The sequence below is a fragment of the Penicillium coprophilum genome (assembly GCF_028826855.1).
Source record: "Penicillium coprophilum strain IBT 35676 chromosome Unknown utg000005l_segment0_segment0, whole genome shotgun sequence".
NCBI classification, from domain to species: domain Eukaryota; kingdom Fungi; phylum Ascomycota; class Eurotiomycetes; order Eurotiales; family Aspergillaceae; genus Penicillium; species Penicillium coprophilum.
This window is the reverse complement of record NW_026622724.1, coordinates 224,781-241,830: the sequence shown is the minus strand read 5'-3', so window position 1 is coordinate 241,830 and position 17,050 is coordinate 224,781. Positions and strand designations below refer to the sequence as shown.

At 41.1% G+C, this 17,050-nt stretch overlaps 4 protein-coding genes across 4 annotated transcripts; all 4 read right to left on the bottom strand.

The window, feature by feature from the left end:
* Positions 1–9,212: 9,212 nt before the first annotated feature.
* Positions 9,213–9,827, bottom strand: N7500_007680 (GFA family protein; the record flags this gene model as incomplete). Its single annotated transcript, XM_056678824.1, has 2 exons — positions 9,213–9,638; positions 9,699–9,827. 2 exons carry the CDS (start codon positions 9,825–9,827, stop codon positions 9,213–9,215), a joined length of 555 nt encoding a protein of 184 aa, XP_056529196.1.
* Positions 9,828–10,463: 636 nt separating this feature from the next.
* Positions 10,464–11,832, bottom strand: N7500_007679 (polysaccharide lyase family 1 protein; the record flags this gene model as incomplete). Its single annotated transcript, XM_056678823.1, has 5 exons — positions 10,464–11,018; positions 11,075–11,171; positions 11,246–11,371; positions 11,432–11,575; positions 11,633–11,832. The coding sequence occupies 5 exons, from the start codon at positions 11,830–11,832 to the stop codon at positions 10,464–10,466; spliced, it is 1,122 nt and encodes a 373-aa protein (XP_056529195.1).
* Positions 11,833–13,028: 1,196 nt separating this feature from the next.
* Positions 13,029–15,402, bottom strand: N7500_007678 (Zn(II)2Cys6 transcription factor domain-containing protein; the record flags this gene model as incomplete). The annotated part of the gene is made up of 3 exons (XM_056678822.1): positions 13,029–13,060; positions 13,095–15,279; positions 15,331–15,402. The coding sequence occupies 3 exons, from the start codon at positions 15,400–15,402 to the stop codon at positions 13,029–13,031; spliced, it is 2,289 nt and encodes a 762-aa protein (XP_056529194.1).
* Positions 15,403–16,117: 715 nt separating this feature from the next.
* N7500_007677 (Aldehyde/histidinol dehydrogenase) lies at positions 16,118–17,041 on the bottom strand (the record flags this gene model as incomplete). The annotated part of the gene is made up of 3 exons (XM_056678821.1): positions 16,118–16,268; positions 16,338–16,407; positions 16,471–17,041. The coding sequence occupies 3 exons, from the start codon at positions 17,039–17,041 to the stop codon at positions 16,118–16,120; spliced, it is 792 nt and encodes a 263-aa protein (XP_056529193.1).
* Between the last annotated feature and the right edge of the window lie 9 nt (positions 17,042–17,050).

The following is a 17,050-nucleotide window of genomic DNA, read 5'->3' as shown; positions in this document are numbered from 1 at the left end:
ACCAAAATCGCTACCGATATAGAACTCGATATAGAAACCGAAGAAGAATACGAAGTCGAACGTATCCTAGCAGACCGATAGTATAATAGTTAGTAATAATTACTAGTATAATAGAAAGGTTACCCTACCTTAGAAAATATATAGGAACCTATCGCGAATTTAAGGGGCTACCACTAGCTTATTCAATAATACTACTAGAAGGTAAAGCGAACTCCGGAACTATAAGAGGTAAGGAAGACTCGGAATCCTAGAAAGAAGAAGGGAGACTAACAATCTCCGATAATATCCAATCGAAGTCAGGATAATCGGTAGTAGCGGCTAACTACTCTAGATCAAGAGTAGAGGAGGAAGGCTACTTAGGGGACGAATATTTTTTATCGAGAATTTAAAGAAGCTTAGTATTATACTCTAATATTTTAAAACCCTTTTGTTTTAAGAAAGCTATTTGTTTTCTTAACTATCGCTAACGCGATATAGCCTCTTGATATTGTTTTTGTTTATTTAGCAATTTTTGGTGTAACTCTATAAGATAAGATTATAGTGTAGATAACTCGGGCTCTAGTAAATCGAGCTTACTTTTATTCTTTTTAATATCAACGGAAAGTTTATCTTTAGCGTTATATAATAGATCCTACTTATAAGAAGTGTGGAAATCTCGTTTATATAACCTACCCGCCCGCGTGTAGGTAGTATACTTAGAATAACAACGAGAACGATCTATCACGTAAGATATACCTAAACTAAGGTAGTGACTATAAGGAACGGTAGTCACAAAACTATTCGCCTTAATATAGTCCGCTTATATACGATAAGTAACTAAAGAATCACGAGGGAGCTTAGGAGTACTTTCTAAGATAGAATTAGCCTTACGTTTAGGTATGATAGGATAGGAAGGATAGGAAATCTGACTCACCGAAGGAAAGGGGGGACTATAGATTTATGAGCTTCGAGGACGAAACTCCTAGGAAGGAGGAGGTAATATTATAGACCTATTAGGTACCTAACGACCTAAACTACCCTACTAGTATTATAGGCTATCGAGAGCCAATCAACCTAGATTATATATAAAGGACACCCCGGCTAACTAGAAATCGTATCACGTGATTATATAGGTAGTAGACCGGTCGACGGTAGAACGATAGATTCCGCCAAGACAAATCTACTAAGCTACTATCTACCTAACTACCCCTAGGAAGATAGGAGGATATATAAGGACGTTTATTTATGTACTTAGTCTAGTTCTTTGTCTTTAATCCTATATTGTTACTTATGTATACCTATACAGACTTACGACTCTTGACTAAGATATAACTTGATAAACACTACGAGCTAGACCAATACCCCGGTATAGATCTACTCGGCGCTCTACCTAGCATCGATTCCTCGACACGACTTCTAGGGACTTAGGCTGTAGTAAGGCCTACGGGTGAGGCAATAGCTTAGTGACGACAGACGTATCGTTGACGTGGGAAACCTGAGGTGTATTAAGGTAACTATACCCTGAACCGCCTAACCTAACCGTGACCAGTTAGCCAGTGCGTAATAGATACGATTTAAATCGGACCTAATAGGGCCGATATAGGAGCGCTAGAAGGGTAAAGCTCTAAAGAACTAATATATATAAGAAAGAGGGGCCTTACTACCCCTCCCTTATAGCAAAAAAAGAGGAAGAAGTTAAGTAAAAGGGCCTAAATAGGCCTATGAAACCACCTACGCCTAAGAACACCTAGCAAAAACCCTAGGGATCTTACTTCTTCTTATTCAAGATATCTATAGAGCTCTCACTCGATAGGGAGTTATCTCTATCGCCGCTAGGGGAAGCTAGAATATCCTACTCTAGATCGTCTATAGCCTTATAGAGGGTTTCGAGATTATACCGGACCTAGTTATATACTTTATAGACCTATTTATATATATTAGTAGCCGAGGCCTAATCGGCTATTTTGTATACACGCGGCCACTCTAGGGGGCTAGTATATAGCTCTTAATCGTATATAGGGCCCGATCGGGGAGCTATAGGGGTTTATATAGGAATAAAGGGGAGGTCCTTTACCTTACTACTAGTATAGTCCTTACCTTTTATATCCTTACACCTCTTACTCTTCCTAACACCCTTATCGCTAGTAGGAGCCTAACGCTTCTTAATAGGGGTTTATAGAGCGGGAGTAATAGTAGTAGGGGCTATAGTGGGAATAGTAGTGGCTTTTCTAGATATAGTTAACTTCGTAAAGGCCTTAATAGGCCCTTTCTTAGTAGGAGTGTAGGTAGTACCCTTTAGGGGAGCTAAAGCCTATATTGTAGGGTCCTATAAGTATAAGCTTAAAGGCTAATAGCGCTTTATAAGCTAGTATAGCTATAGGTAGGGATAGGTAAAGTCGCTAGTGGTACCTATATAATTAATTAGTACTAAATAGACCTATATAGGAAAGGAGCTACACTTATAGAAGGTATATTTATTAGCCGCACTACTATACTAGTAGTAAGCGTATATAAGGCCCCACTAGAACCTAGCACTAGCTAGGAAGGTAATATAGTAGGAGTCGAATAGGCTATTACTATAGGTATAGAGGTCGTATATAATAGTGGTAGGGGCCTTATAACCAACTAATTAGCCTAGGATAGCCCGGACTTAGACCATAGAAGTACTCTTCGGGACCTTTCTAACCCTCTAACTAATATTAGTATACTCTAGGAGTATATACTTCTAGAGCTTATTACCCTTACTCACGGAGAGATAGCTTACAATCAGGAACCTAGCTATATCTAATCTGTTTCCTATAAAATAAAGTTAGCACAATTAGTTCCGATTAGGCGGGAATAGCTTACTATTATTAACTTAGGTAGCTAAGAAGGCCTAGAACTCCTTATATAAATAAACTTTATATAAAAAACCGCTAGGAATAGAGATAGGGAGAGGTATAGAGGCTAGAAAAGTAGTAATAGTAGTAGCGGGGGTAGGAATAGGAGCTAGAAGCGGGGCTGTAGGGGCCGGAACAGGAGCAGCGATAGTAGCAGGGTTAGGAACGGGGGCTAGGGCGACTAGGGTAGTAGTAGGAACGGGCCTAGGAACAATAGTAACGTTATTATCGCTATCACCCCTATCTCTATTATCGCCCGGCACGGCTCTAGTAGTAGCTATATAGCCTCTAAGGGGTAGGGGTGGAGCTAGATACTCCACTAAGTTCGGGAATAACTCGAATAAGAGGAGATTACCCTACTCGCGGAAATCGGATCTATAGGACCCCGAACAGAGTAGCCCCTTTAGGGACTTAGAGAATATATAGCCCTTCTCGGTATTATCGTTAAAAGAATAGGGGGTAGATAGGCCAAAACGGGCCTAAAAATAAATATACTTAAGGCCGGCTATAACTTAACACTCCTCCTAAAGGGGCTCGGACAAGAATTTATCAAAAAAACGGGCTATACCCGGGGATAAGAACGGAGGGTTCTTCTCTACACTAAAACGTTAGCAAAAGGACCTATAAGACCCGGAATCCTATAAAAAGGACCCCGCAAAAGTATCTAGGGGCCTCGAGAGGATATATATACTGCTTTTCACTATCCTTATAGATAAAATCGGGCTTATAGTGATAGAATTAGGAGTGTGGGAGGATAAAAAACGGAGTAAGGTTATAAGTAACTAAGAAAAGGGGCGAGAAAAATCAATAGGTAGGCCACCACTATAGGATAGATCTAAGGCTATTCTTATAGCTAGGGGAGGCTCTTAGAGATAACCTCTAGACTAAAATCGCTATTTTTATACCTTAAAGAGCCACTCTTTGTCCGCTAATAGTTATTATACCCCTTACCACTTCTCTCACTTCTCTCTTTCACTCGATTCCTTAATAATTTACCACTAAGTCTTAGCCCTTTATCCACAAAAAAGGGCTATAACAATATATAAAGACCCTAGGGCCTAAAAGAGGCTATTTTTGTTATATTATATAGATTTTCTTTTGTCACCTTATGATCACACTAGTTCGATCATAAACGGACTAAATCGGGTCCCTACACCCTTTTATAAATCTCCTTAAAAATCTTTTATAACTAACGCGGTCAACGGAGGACCGTTTTTCCGGTTACTAGGGGAGGAAGAAACCAAAAATCTCACTTTTTTACCTAGAAACCCCTAGGCGAAAGCTCAAACCTACAAAAATATATAAGCAGGACCACAAGACATTGAAACTAGAGACCAGTTCCAGTTCGGTAGGGGAGGATAAGATCCGGAAGCTCATTTCAAACATGAGACTTACGTCTTTGGTAACTATACGCGCCTGTACAGGTCCTCACGTGACTACTATCTGCCATAGTAGTCTATCTACGGACCCGTACGTATCTATATATAGTCGATAGATCCTCCTAGGAATAAAACTCATGCGATCCTTTCTGAATCACACTATTAATAGGTTTTTTCTTAAAAACCTATCTACCCTTAATAGGTTTTATATTAGGTGGTATATCTATTATTTTGTAGGTTTCTTGTTTTTCAAGTTCTTTGACTTCTGCTAAGCAAGCCCTAAACCATTCATCCTTTTCAGGACTATTTATAGCTTTATCAAAGCTATTAGGTTCAGTTAATAGTGAAGCGGTTAATAGAAACCTATTATTTATATTAGTCTTAATAGAACTAATATAATTAGTTAGTATAGTATCCTTAATGGTATATAATATAGGTATTTAGACTTCGACCCTATGTTTAGGATTAGTATCAATTCTAGAGGTTTCTCCTCTAGTTAATACTCTATTATTATTACTTATATTGTCCTTAATAGGACTATTAGGATCTATACTAACTTCCCTAGAATTTAAGTCTTTTTGACTACTAGGATTTAAGTCTTTTAGACTAATTAACTTAGTCCTATAGGGATCTATATCTCGAGATATTTCTCTTAGGAATTGATTTTCATATATAGTAATATCCCTAGACTATAGGTATTTTTGCCTTTTATAGTCCTATATTTTATAGTGATTATAATCACTATATCCTATTAAAATAGCTTCTTCCTTTCTAGGAGATAGCTTAGTCTTATATTTATTTGTATAATAGTAGGCTAAAGAGCCCTAAGTCCTAATATTAGTTATATTAGGCTTTACCCCATTTAATGATTTATAAGGGGTTAAAAATCCTAAAGCTCTATATAGGGTCCTATTATATATATAGGTTATAGCTTAGAGTGCTTCTCCCTATAGATAATTAGGGCTTTTAGACTAAATAAGCACTGCCCTTACTTTGTTAAATAAAGTAAGGTTAATTCTTTCAATTAGCCTATTAGGTTCCTTAGTATAACTAGGAATAGTTATATGACTAATATTATATTTATTTAGGGCTGATTGAAATTGCTTATTAATATATTCTCTACCTTTATTAGTAAAGAACTGTTTAATCTTTCTTTTTGTATGATTTTCTATAAAGACCTTAAAATCTTCGAATACTTTATAAGTATTATCTTTGGAATATAATAGACTAATCCAAAGATATCGAGATTTTTTATCTAGGAAGGTGATATAATACCTATATTTATTATAGGTAGGTAGTAATAGACTACCTAAATCACTATATATCCTATCTAAAATATCAAATTTAGTAGGATTATTTGACTTCCTATATATATATCTATTATCTTTAGATAAAAGATATACTTTACATTTTTTATTAAGGAAAGCCTTAATATATTCTAGGGTTATATTAATCCCTAGGGCCTTTAATAGAATTTTTAAGGGCTGTATATTAATATACCCTAGTCTAATATACCACTTTTGTATATTATCCACTATATTACTATCTATAGTCCTTTTAGGAATATAGCTATTATTATTATTACTATTAGTAGGTATACTAGGTTGATCAGTCCTAGTAGCTACTATAGTATTTATAGTTCTTTGTAATACAGTGGTTTTTATATAATATAGATTATCTCTCTTATTAGCTATAGCAACTATTTTCTTTAAAGGTGTATATAAGTATACCTTATTTTTTATAAATAGGGCTATTAAATCAGATAACTGGTGTATACTAATAAGATTAATACCTAGATTAGGTATATAGAAAACATTTCTTAATAAGTATATATATCTAGTATTAGATTTTATATATATATCACCCTTATAGGTTGCTTTAATAGTATTAGCTTTACCCCACTTAACTATAGTAGTGGTAGGCTTAGCAGAAGAAAGATATTGCAATTTATATACAGTACTAATAGTGGCAGCACTATTAAGAATAAAATCCACTTTTTCTTTTATAGGATTTAATCCTATATTATCTAGTGGTTTTTCAGTCAATAGTTTAGTACTATATGATAATAGAGGACATACCTCTTCTATATTATCATCTATATCTAGTAGTTAATTATCAGTTTCATTATTAGGCTGATTTTTAACACTAGTATATAGCTCTTTATCTGATTTAGGTAAATCAGATATATCAGATAGTATATCTATATCTTTAGTAGATTTAGGGGTATCTACTATATTAGATATAATCTAATCTTGTGATTCTAGCTGTTTAGGAGTCCTAGAGCCCATTGAATTTTTAGCCCTAAAGGATTCCTTAGTAGCAGAAATAGGGGGTTTAATAGTCTTTTTAGCCCTTTTACCTTTCGGAATCCAGCCCTTAGGAGCTAGATTAGGAAATAATAGCCAGTAGGTATTAGTATTATAACTAATAACCTTACAGTGTTGGCAGTATTTTCCTTTAAAAGGCTTATTTTTATACGATTTATAATGCTTATATTTAAGTATCATAATATTCGTATAATAACTACCTTTATATATAGAAGATTCCCTACCCCTAGCTTCATCAATTAAGCTAGAAAATAAGGTTTCCACTATATATGATTTAGGGTTATTTCTCAATGATTAGGTTATATTTTGAATAAACCCTTTATAGTCATCATTTAGACTATTAAGAACCCAGGCTATCACTACCTGATTAGGTAGATCAATACCTTTACCCTTAAGGTTATCTACTAAGGTTTTAACCTTATTAAGATATTCTTCTATTGAATTAAAATCGTTTAATCTAGTGTTAAAGAAATCTTTTAGGGTTAAATATTCAGTAGTAAAACCCTTAGGGTTATATAGGGCTTCTAAGCGAAGCCAGGCCTTATTAGCACTCTCTATATCTTTTAGATATAGGAGGGGCCCATCATCACAATAAAGCTTTAAAACAGATATAGCCTTATTGTTTTTAACACCAATAGGAGTTTCTATAGGTGTATATAGGTCATCTTTTATCAGGGCTGCTTTCACCCTAATAGACTATATAATATAGTTCTCCGAGCCCCTAAGCTTAGGGAGATATATCTTATCTAGGGAGGCTATAGTAAGATATATAATAAATATCGGAGATCAGGTATATATATATATATAGTATACTATATATAATAGTATACTTATATATATATAGCTCACTATATATAGTAATATATACTATATATAATTGTGAGAATATATCACTATATACTTAATAGTATATAGTATATTACTATATTGAGTAATATAGTATAGTACTATATTTAGTAATATAGTATAGTACTATATTTGGTAATATACTAAATATAGTAATTCGGAAATTATTCGGAGAAGGCTCGGCGATATATCGGTATTTCCTATTTAGGAAATATATAGCAAGCCGGGCTCATAACCTGTGAGCACTTTAGCAGAAATAATATTATAGCCTAATAGTAGGTTATAATATTTTGTAGGGGAAGGTGTATTAGGTAAGCTTTATCTTATATAATATTGTATTATATAAGATATAGAAAGGTTTATACTTAGCTTAAGTAGATAATAATAGGTGCGAGGTAAGAAAAGTTGTATTGAATAATTGTTTTCTAGCTAGGAATCCTCCATTCCTTATATAGGCAAGCTCTAGCAGTATAGAATATCATAGAAGGTCATTAATAATATAATGACTTCATTATGATATCCTAGATTTATGGCGATATATTGTGAGTCATAATATAGTTTACCGTAGATAATATATCTAAGGTTCTCTTAGATACTACCGGTAAAATATATATCTTATACTCTCACACCATAGTATATATCTTACAATTACTATTATGCTTACAAAGACTATTAGGTACGTGATAAAATATATAAAAGTTATTGTTAGGCACTTTTTACTAGTAGCTCCTAGCCTACTAGTAAATACTTCACTCTTTCTAGTAGACTTAACCTAACAACCTAATAGCTTTTAGGGCTGTAATTTATTTTATTAACCCTATATTAGTCGCGACTAGTAGCTCCGACCTCCTACTAGTAGCAACCAGCCTACTGGGAGCTACTAGTATGAAAAACCCACCTGACAACCTGACAACCTGACAACCTGACGACCCCCCTATTCGCCCCGAGGTGCCCTGACCAGCGATGTACAACATAGCAAGTCCTCTTTTTGCTTGCCTTTACTTTTTTCTACACCTCTGAGATAGAACAATAATGACTCTCCCAATAATTGAAAAATATTAACCTTAGCCGGTGCTATGGCCCGCGATGTAGTATTCTTCACTCATCTTTATGCTTGAATTAAGTTCCCCCCCACACCTGAGGTAGAATAACAATGCCTGTCCGAATAATTGGAGTGGACTCACCTGCGCCTGTCCCCTGGGGAGCCATTCCACTCAATGTTTATCTTCCCTCCGAATGGGAAACCCCAAATCCCGTATAGCCTGGGGTTTGAACCCGGGCTCTACACTCCGTAGGTCTACGTTTTGTTGTAAGTATCCTCGGCAATACCAATGTATTTCACAAGAATTCGGGTGTGCCCTGGTTTAATACATGTAGACTGTCGCTTAGTGCACTTGATCCTCATGACTCGGGTGTAATTGCGGAATCCAAGTCACCTTCCCGGCTCACCAATGACCCAAGTGTCACTCACATAGCGGTTCTTTTTCTTTTTCCCTCCTTCTTTTGGGGCACACCTGGGCAGTATTGATCAATGTCATCGCCCAATCAGATCTAGCTTTATCGTAGTTATGATTAATAATGGGCTTTGATTGGGCCTTGCGGGCCCCCATTCATGGGCATTGGGTTAGGCTTTGGGCCCATGATACAGACCCGTTTTTAGGCATTGCGGCGGTATAAACACGAAAATGACTATCATTTCGATATTTATTATACTGCCTATTTAACTCAGTGGCATACCACATATTCATTTGATTTCATGGTCTAATCTTCGCTTATGAGTGTTTTACCTCGTGTAAGCAGAGCTAAAGCGAAATCTTCGGCCCTTTTCTCCTTGGTTTATACGCACTCCCTTCAACCTGCTCAAAACCCTCCGTGCCTTGTAACCACCCTACCCGATCCTTTGTATACTGCTCAATCCTCGGCCTCAACTTAGTCTCATGTAAGTTAAAATCATCCACTGTTCCGATGCGAAGAATACTGCTTCCTGGGTACGCCTCGCCCACGCGATACATAAGCGAACCACAAATTGAACAGAAGAAGTTGGTCATGCTTTGGCCGGAACCGATTGTTCGAGACTGGCTATAGGTTTGAAGCTTCTCGCGGCCGCGTATGTGTCTCAGGTGGGTGTCTGCAATTATAAAATTGGAGGCGAACATGGAGGCGGTGATTTTACGACAGTCTGAACAGTGGCAGAGGAACGTGTCAACTAGACCGGGACCTTGGGTTGGCTGTAGTTTTCTTTTGTTAATATTGGTGTGCGATACTTGATGTTAATATATCATACGCACAAAAGCAAGTTGTATGGCGCCGCAGTAGCATGTAGCTGTCGCTTCGCCGTCTTTCGACCAACCGTCATCTGCGCCGCCAGCGAGGGGTATGTAGGGCTTGGATTTATCGGTAGGTATTTTCTTGGACATTTTTAGTACTGGCGAGGCCATGGTATGAACAGAATTACTGGGATAATCGTAGTGGTGAAGGAGAGAAAAAGTGATTACCAATCTAATGCTGACGCGGCCAGATCTAATTTACCACAGGAATTTCGGTTGAACTTGGAAGCCTCGGTTACAGAAAACCTATCTTCATCCAAATTACCGACCCTACAGATTCTAGATACTCCGAAGTATGTATATAGAAAAAGGTTTGGACAATTATAGTCAGATGAGGCATTTGGTCTTCGTTGCTAGACACGTCCATGGTACCAGATAAGTGAAGCTACATTGACATTATGCTGCTTGTTTGCTATTTTAGAGACAATAATTACAAATCGGCAAGTTACAAGGGGCCAAGCCAACAAGGTATGTCCTCGTCAGGAGCAGAATTGACCATGGTGAGATATAGACAGTATTAAAACGGCAAAGATCAAGATTGTAGGCGTGAATGATTTTGTCTCCTCTGTTCCCACCTATGCCAGCCAGTCAGAAAGTTCCAGAAAGTTGGTATGGATTTCTCCTACTTGCTTCTTTCTACAAGAACTGTAATATAGTGAAGAGTTTGCAGCGATTGTCCCGCAACAAAAGTTTGAGGAATCCCCCAGCCCAAACACACGACACTGTCTACAGGTTTCCCTGACCAGCACTTCCAGCCGGATCAGTGCTAGCATCAGAGGCAGTGGCGAGAGTCTCGCCCTTCAAGTTCTCTAGAACAGTTGCGGCAGAGCCGGACAGCGTGCCCCCGTTGACGTTGGGGACACAAGAGCGACCGATATAGGACTCACAAGTGCTGGAGGCGCTGTCAGAAGCAAAGAGAGAACCCTCGAAGGAGGATTCCTCGAGAACAGTGTCGACGTTGGAGAAGTAGTTACCCTCCGCGAGAACGTAGCCACCCGAGCCAATCTCGAAGGCGTGGCCGGAGTTGTCATCCCAGTAGTTGTTGACAGCATGGAGGTAGGTGTTGTCTTGGACCTTGGGTGCGCGACCGCTGGTCTTGTAAAGGTAATTGCCTTTGAAGGTAACCTTGTCACTAGAGCCATCAAGGTACACGTTCCAGTAGTGGTGACCGTCGCAGGTGGCAGACCAATCGGATTCACCATCAATGTAGTTGTTGGTGATAGAGACGCGGTTGTCAGCTTCGGTACCCAGAACGTAGTGCTGACGACCAATTCTAGCAGTCTGAATGGTAAGTCAGCCTATGTGAAGCGGCAGGAAGAATTGTGGGAGCAACTTACGGTAATGTGGTCGAGCCAGACTAGATCAGCTTGATTGAGAGTGATGGCGTCACCACCCCAGACATACTGGGCATTGATGTCTGTGACGGCAATGTTTCTATAGCAAATCAGTCAGCGGGAGTTGTAATGAAGCTTTCGCGCTCAAAGCCGAGGTAGGGATTTTATACGTACTGAACGATGATGTTCTTGGCACCGTTGACCATGCGCAGACCACGACCCTTGATAACACCGCTGGTGCCCTCACCAATCAAGGACTTGTTAGAGCCAACGGTGATACCGAGCATACCAGCGTTGTTGCTGGGAGATGGATTAGCATCGGGGAGATGTCTATGATGCTCCAGGTGATGAAGTTCTCACTAGGTGACGGTAGTAGTAGCAGCATCAGGCTCGTAGTTGGTGCACCAGTCGTCCTTGTTGATGGCGACTTGGCAGTTGGAAGCAGTACCCCAAGGAGTACAACCGGAGGTTGTGGTGGTGCCCTCGGTATCGGTGAAGTCAAAACTAGCATTCCGCTGTCAGTCATCGTCCACCCACAGCAACCTTGGGATCTCAACTCACGTCTTGCTTAAGACGATAACACGGGCCTCGTCGTCCCCGAGGTATGAGACCAGCTCATCGGTAGAGGTAGGATAGACAGGGGTGGCATCGCCGCCACCTGTGGCAGAAGATGCGAAACCTTCAGGGGTGCCCGAGACACCGACAGCGGCGACCTTAGAGGCAACAGCGGCAATAGCCGTGAGAACAAGTGCGTACTTCATGATAAAAGTTGATGTTGTTAGTATATAAAGAGTGACTGTGAACGAAAGTAAACGAGAGTGCAAAGAAAACTATAGGCGCAAAGGAAGCAATGCGTCAAGATAAAATTAGGAACCAAAAGATATGTAACTGCGAGTTCAGGCTATAAGGTATTGCTTGACACTCCTCCCTTCTATAACATACTTTAACAGTGAAATGAGAGTGGATGTGTGGTTTCGAAAGCCCGAGAGGGCCCGGTGGAGATATGCCGATCAGTCCACTATTCCAGAGCTGCTTTAGGAAGGCGATCGTCTATGTCCGAAACACTCTTGACGGCGAAACCCAGGAGAAATACTGGACTGGTGGATTAAATCCATAGTGTTTCATCCAAATTGGGGACGGCCATGTTTGTTTTCATATAATAACTTTAAGTCATTGAACTCATTTAACTTCCCCTTAAAGTCTTGTTGGCTATTCTACAATGCTACAAAGGGGTTGTATGAAGCAGACAACATGACGCTTCTACAGTATATGCTGTCGTGGCTTTCCTAGCGAGAGCAATATGCAGAGGAATGAGAACAGCCTCCTTTGGCTGGACACCAAGTTCAAATTTAATTAGAGCAAAAGAGCGAACTGTTATAGTATGTTTGCATACTCAAGTTGACCTGCCCAACCTAAACTGATATCACGCTCAGAACCAGCTATCCATTCTAGGTTCTAGTCAAAAAGTCCTACTGATCTTCCCTTCAAGCCTATGACAACCTAGAAATTGTAGAAGCAGGTAATTAGTGGCATATTATTGGAAAATGAGAGCTCTCCAGACCTCTGTTACTGTCCCTTTTGTATTGAATCCTCTTTCGGTATGTGTTGTAGGAGACAGTAACTTGAAGGCTGTATTATCCAATGATTTAAGGATAATTCAGTAAAGCCAACGGATGATAGACATCACTATTCATGACTCATTGTGAAAAATAAACAAAGTTAGGTACTTCATTTCTGAGCAAGTCATCCCTGAGTCGATTTGCTTTCTCCCTGATGTTACAAGTTTTCCTTAGCTGCTCATCTGTAAAGCCTCTTCTCCTAACGTGAAGAGCCAATCGTCTGCCCAATTGATCCGTTCATGATGCTCAGGTAAGCTTTGATTCTAACGACCTTGACAAATTCCGAGCCACCAAAAAGGCCATATCAGACTTTCTTCCAAGATATTGAAGCGCGCGGATTAAAAAATCACAATTTTGCCGCAAACACTCACTATAAACATTGCAGTCCACAGGAATATTCAAACTTTCAAGCAGGATGTATCCCGCTTTAGCGAAACAATGCACCAGTACAGCCGTCCAAGGTTCAACTAGGAAGGCGACTTCACTAAGTGAATCATGAAACTGGCGCTCCATGAACGACTCCTGTCCTTGAATCGAAGCTCGGGCAAGCCCAGCAACCGCTAATGCATTATTTGTTCGAACCGTGGCGACCAATTGTGTAGCTTGTCGAGCCTCGCGTGCAGCATCGGAGCCAAGCCGGCTTTTGTCAATGCTCTCAAGGACGTCTGCCAAAAGCATCGCAGCGAGGTGCCAGTGACCGTCGAGGATTACATACCACGATTGTATGCGAGAGGGAAGCAGTTCATGATGATTGACGCAATCGAGCATGAAACTCTGGTACGTGGAATCCCAGTGTTGGCAGACTAGGAGGGCTCTCTGAATACCATTTTCGATTTCTCCGGGGCTTGCACCGCGGTAAACCAGAGTTTGAAGCTGAGTCACCCGGCGATAGAGGAGCACTTTGACAGGAGTTGCCTCCGAGAGTACGGATGCAGCCTCTTCGTACGAGCATGGCCACCTCGGCTGGAGTTGGCCCGATCCCTGACGTTTCATTGAGGAACGAAGGAATAAGTCTCCCCACACATCTTGCTTCCCACGTATAGGGGCAGATGAAATATTCCACTGATCAAAACCTATCTGGTCTCCAGGCGCAGTCTTTGGCCGCGAGGCCGATGAAATTTGACTATCCTCATCTGACACAACTAAAGGACGCTGGTACATTGCAGCACTCAAAGTATCAAACATAACGCCCAGCCAAAACATGAGATCTATGGTGGTGCGGTGTTCTTGGTTATCCAGGAGTGGATCGAGTTGTTTAGGCTCTAAAGGCTGGTGCATCCCCGGAACATTCTCCGTTGTCTGATCTATCGATCCTCTCTCAAGCTCTCTCACTTTGGGGACGGCCTCTCGTTGCAGTCTTGTAAACTTGTGCCGAAAAGTGAAAATTTGGCGGCTGGCAGTTTCAAGATATATTGGCGCACGATCGTTTTCCAAAAGCTCACCCAAGCTTGCATCCTGTCCTCTGTCCAGAAGACTTTGTGTCAAAGAGAAGATAATGTTTGCAAAAGCGATGCGGAAAGACGGAATGTTGCTCGAATGCTCCAAAGCGTGTCTTGCTTCGTTCCAAACTTTCTCTCGGATAGACCTTTCATCATGGTCGATTCCCGATGGAACTGATGCACTGGTACCCTTTTGTGCATGTTGAGTCCACTGCGATGCGAACGCCATGATCGCTAGATGAAGCGCCCGAGCCGCCTTCAGATCTTCCTCCACACTTAAAGCCCTGCCACGTATTGAAGATGATACGCGATCCAATCGACAGACACGAATACACATTCTGTTTGACCAACTCGGACCCCACGCTTGCATCTCTCGATGAGGAAGCATTTGAGTGATTGAGTCACTGTAAGGACAATTGTGCTCGGTCAACCAGCATGACAGAGCATTTTCCATACTATCGTGGTATATGCGGATCAGGTTGCGTGACATAGTCGCACGAGCGTTTTGTTTAGCAGTGTTTTCGGAAGCAATGCAAAAATTCAATTGTTGTTCTCGATTTGCGCTTCGGTCAGATGCACATTCTGATGGTCGTTTGTGTTGACTCTGTTTCCACACCGGAACCGTTGATTTGAGATGAGAGCTGGATGGGTACTGCTGTTGTGGTAATAAGCTGTACGTGCCACGGACAGCTTGTGGTGTCACGTCAAAAGGTTCAGTCTGGGTGTCAGATTCCACCGAAGACTCCGGAGATGCGTATGGATTGGAGTTGTTGATTTGCAAATTATATGGGATGCTTCCTTCCCAAGGAAATAATTGAAGCTGGCCATCATTTAAATTGTTTACCTGGGATGACTCGAGGAAGTGATTTTCCGTGTTCAAAGAGGATAAGGAAGCGGTGTAATAGGGAGATTCAAAGGAGCCAAGCGATTCGGGCAATTCCTCGACATTCGCAGGTTGCGTTTGGGCAGAGCGTAGTATCTCATCATGAGCTTCCTCGTTAGAGCCTATAGCTGTGCTTGGGTTTGGCTTTATTCGCTTTCGACTTCCTCTCGAGTCCAGGTGTTTTGAAGAGACCCAATTGAATGTGCACTCCTTTTTCCAGCGTGTGCAGTTTGAGCAAGAACTGAACGTATTCTTCTGTCGTTCTTTCTAAGTCTCAAAGTCAGCATCTGTGAATGATACCGAGACATGTTCACAAACAGGTGCGTCGCAGCCTCTTTTGCCCTTACGACAGGGATCACAGCTATGGAGCTGACGTCGGCGGGAGTCCATGTCAAAGTAGATGGAGTTGCATGCCAGAACGAAGGCAGAGAAGATATTTGGGGGGAACACGTGAAGCGGAGTAAGTTTTGAGTGGGGTAAAGTGGAAAAGCTAATTTGGTCACGGGTTATCATCCTTCCAAGGTTGGGGATGAGTTTATATGTTCTATACAATCTATACTCTAGATTCGACTATACTGGATGATATGATCAAAGGAGAGACATGGGAGATCCACAGTATGCCTCCAACTTAGGATCTATCTAGGACTGTGTGCCTGATCATCTTGATGTTACACGACAGCTTAGAACGTGGCGTATGCCTGGGCGCGCTGAATCCCGAAAAAGGAGCGGAGCTTGGTCTAACCAATCGTCTAAACCACCCCCGTAGTACCCGTATATGGTCACCGGCATGCCTGCAGCTACGTCGCAGTCTATGCAATATCATCGTACTTTGGAGATTGATCTACAAGATGATCGACAAATCGGATGCGCTAGGGAACGGAGGGGGATATTTTGTCTTCAAATTGAGGGGCCGATTCAGTGCATGTCTTGATCGAACGGAAAACATCTACAGTTGGTTGGTGATAAATTGAGAAGAATAGCCAACCACTACGCAAACTTATCCAGGAATTGAAATTCCCGCATTTGGCGCAGTCAAATGGTGGGATTGATATTTCAGGGTATGTACAAAATGCATAAAACAAGTGAAATCCTTCCGGTCTGAAACTTATGACTGACCAAGGTGCACACGAACTGTCTTGACTTCGGTATAGTTCTCCAGGGCATACGATCCAAGCTCTCGGCCTATTCCCGATTCTTTGAACCCACCGAAGGGCATCTGGTAGTGAAGCGTGTTGTAGTTGTTAACCCACACAGTTCTGTTTCAAAGTATACGTCAGCAAATTCATCCCCCCTGGAGACCCACTTTGGTTCTTGAATTGACTCACCCCGCTTTGAGGACATTGGATACTCGAATGGCTGTGTTGATGTTCATGGTATGGACGGCTGCGGCCAAGCCTATGTTTGATCATGTCAGACCGTGGGATTCAAATCGAATATGAAAAGTAGTGTAGTACTTACCGTAGTTTGTGTCATTAGCAGCCCGAATGGCCTCCTCCTCACTATGGACCTTCTGCACTGTGCACACAGGTCCAAAGATTTCGTCCTTCACAATCGTCATCTCCTCGTGCACATCAGCGAAGATCGTCGGTTGGATATAATATCCTTGGCTACCATGCCGATCACCACCTGTAACCACTGTGGCGCCTGCACCCTTGGCGCCCTCAATATAACCCATGATCCGGTCGTATTGGATCTGGGATACCTGTGGTCCCTGGAAAGTCTCGGCATGGAATGGGTCTCCGACCCTATTTTGCTCTGCTCGCTTCTTGAAAAGTTCCAAGAATCTTTCATAGACAGCTTCGTGGACAATAATGCGAGAGCCCGCACAACAGCACTGTCCATGATTGAAGAAGATGCCCAGATTCACCCATTCGACTGCGTCCTCAAGGTTTGCATCGGGAAGAATGATGTTCGGCGACTTGCCACCAAGTTCCAAGGTCACTTTTTTCAAGTTGCTATCGGCCGCTGCTTTCATGATCTGGCGTCCGACCAAAGTCGATCCAGTGAAAGCGACCTTATCAACATCCATATGAGCGGC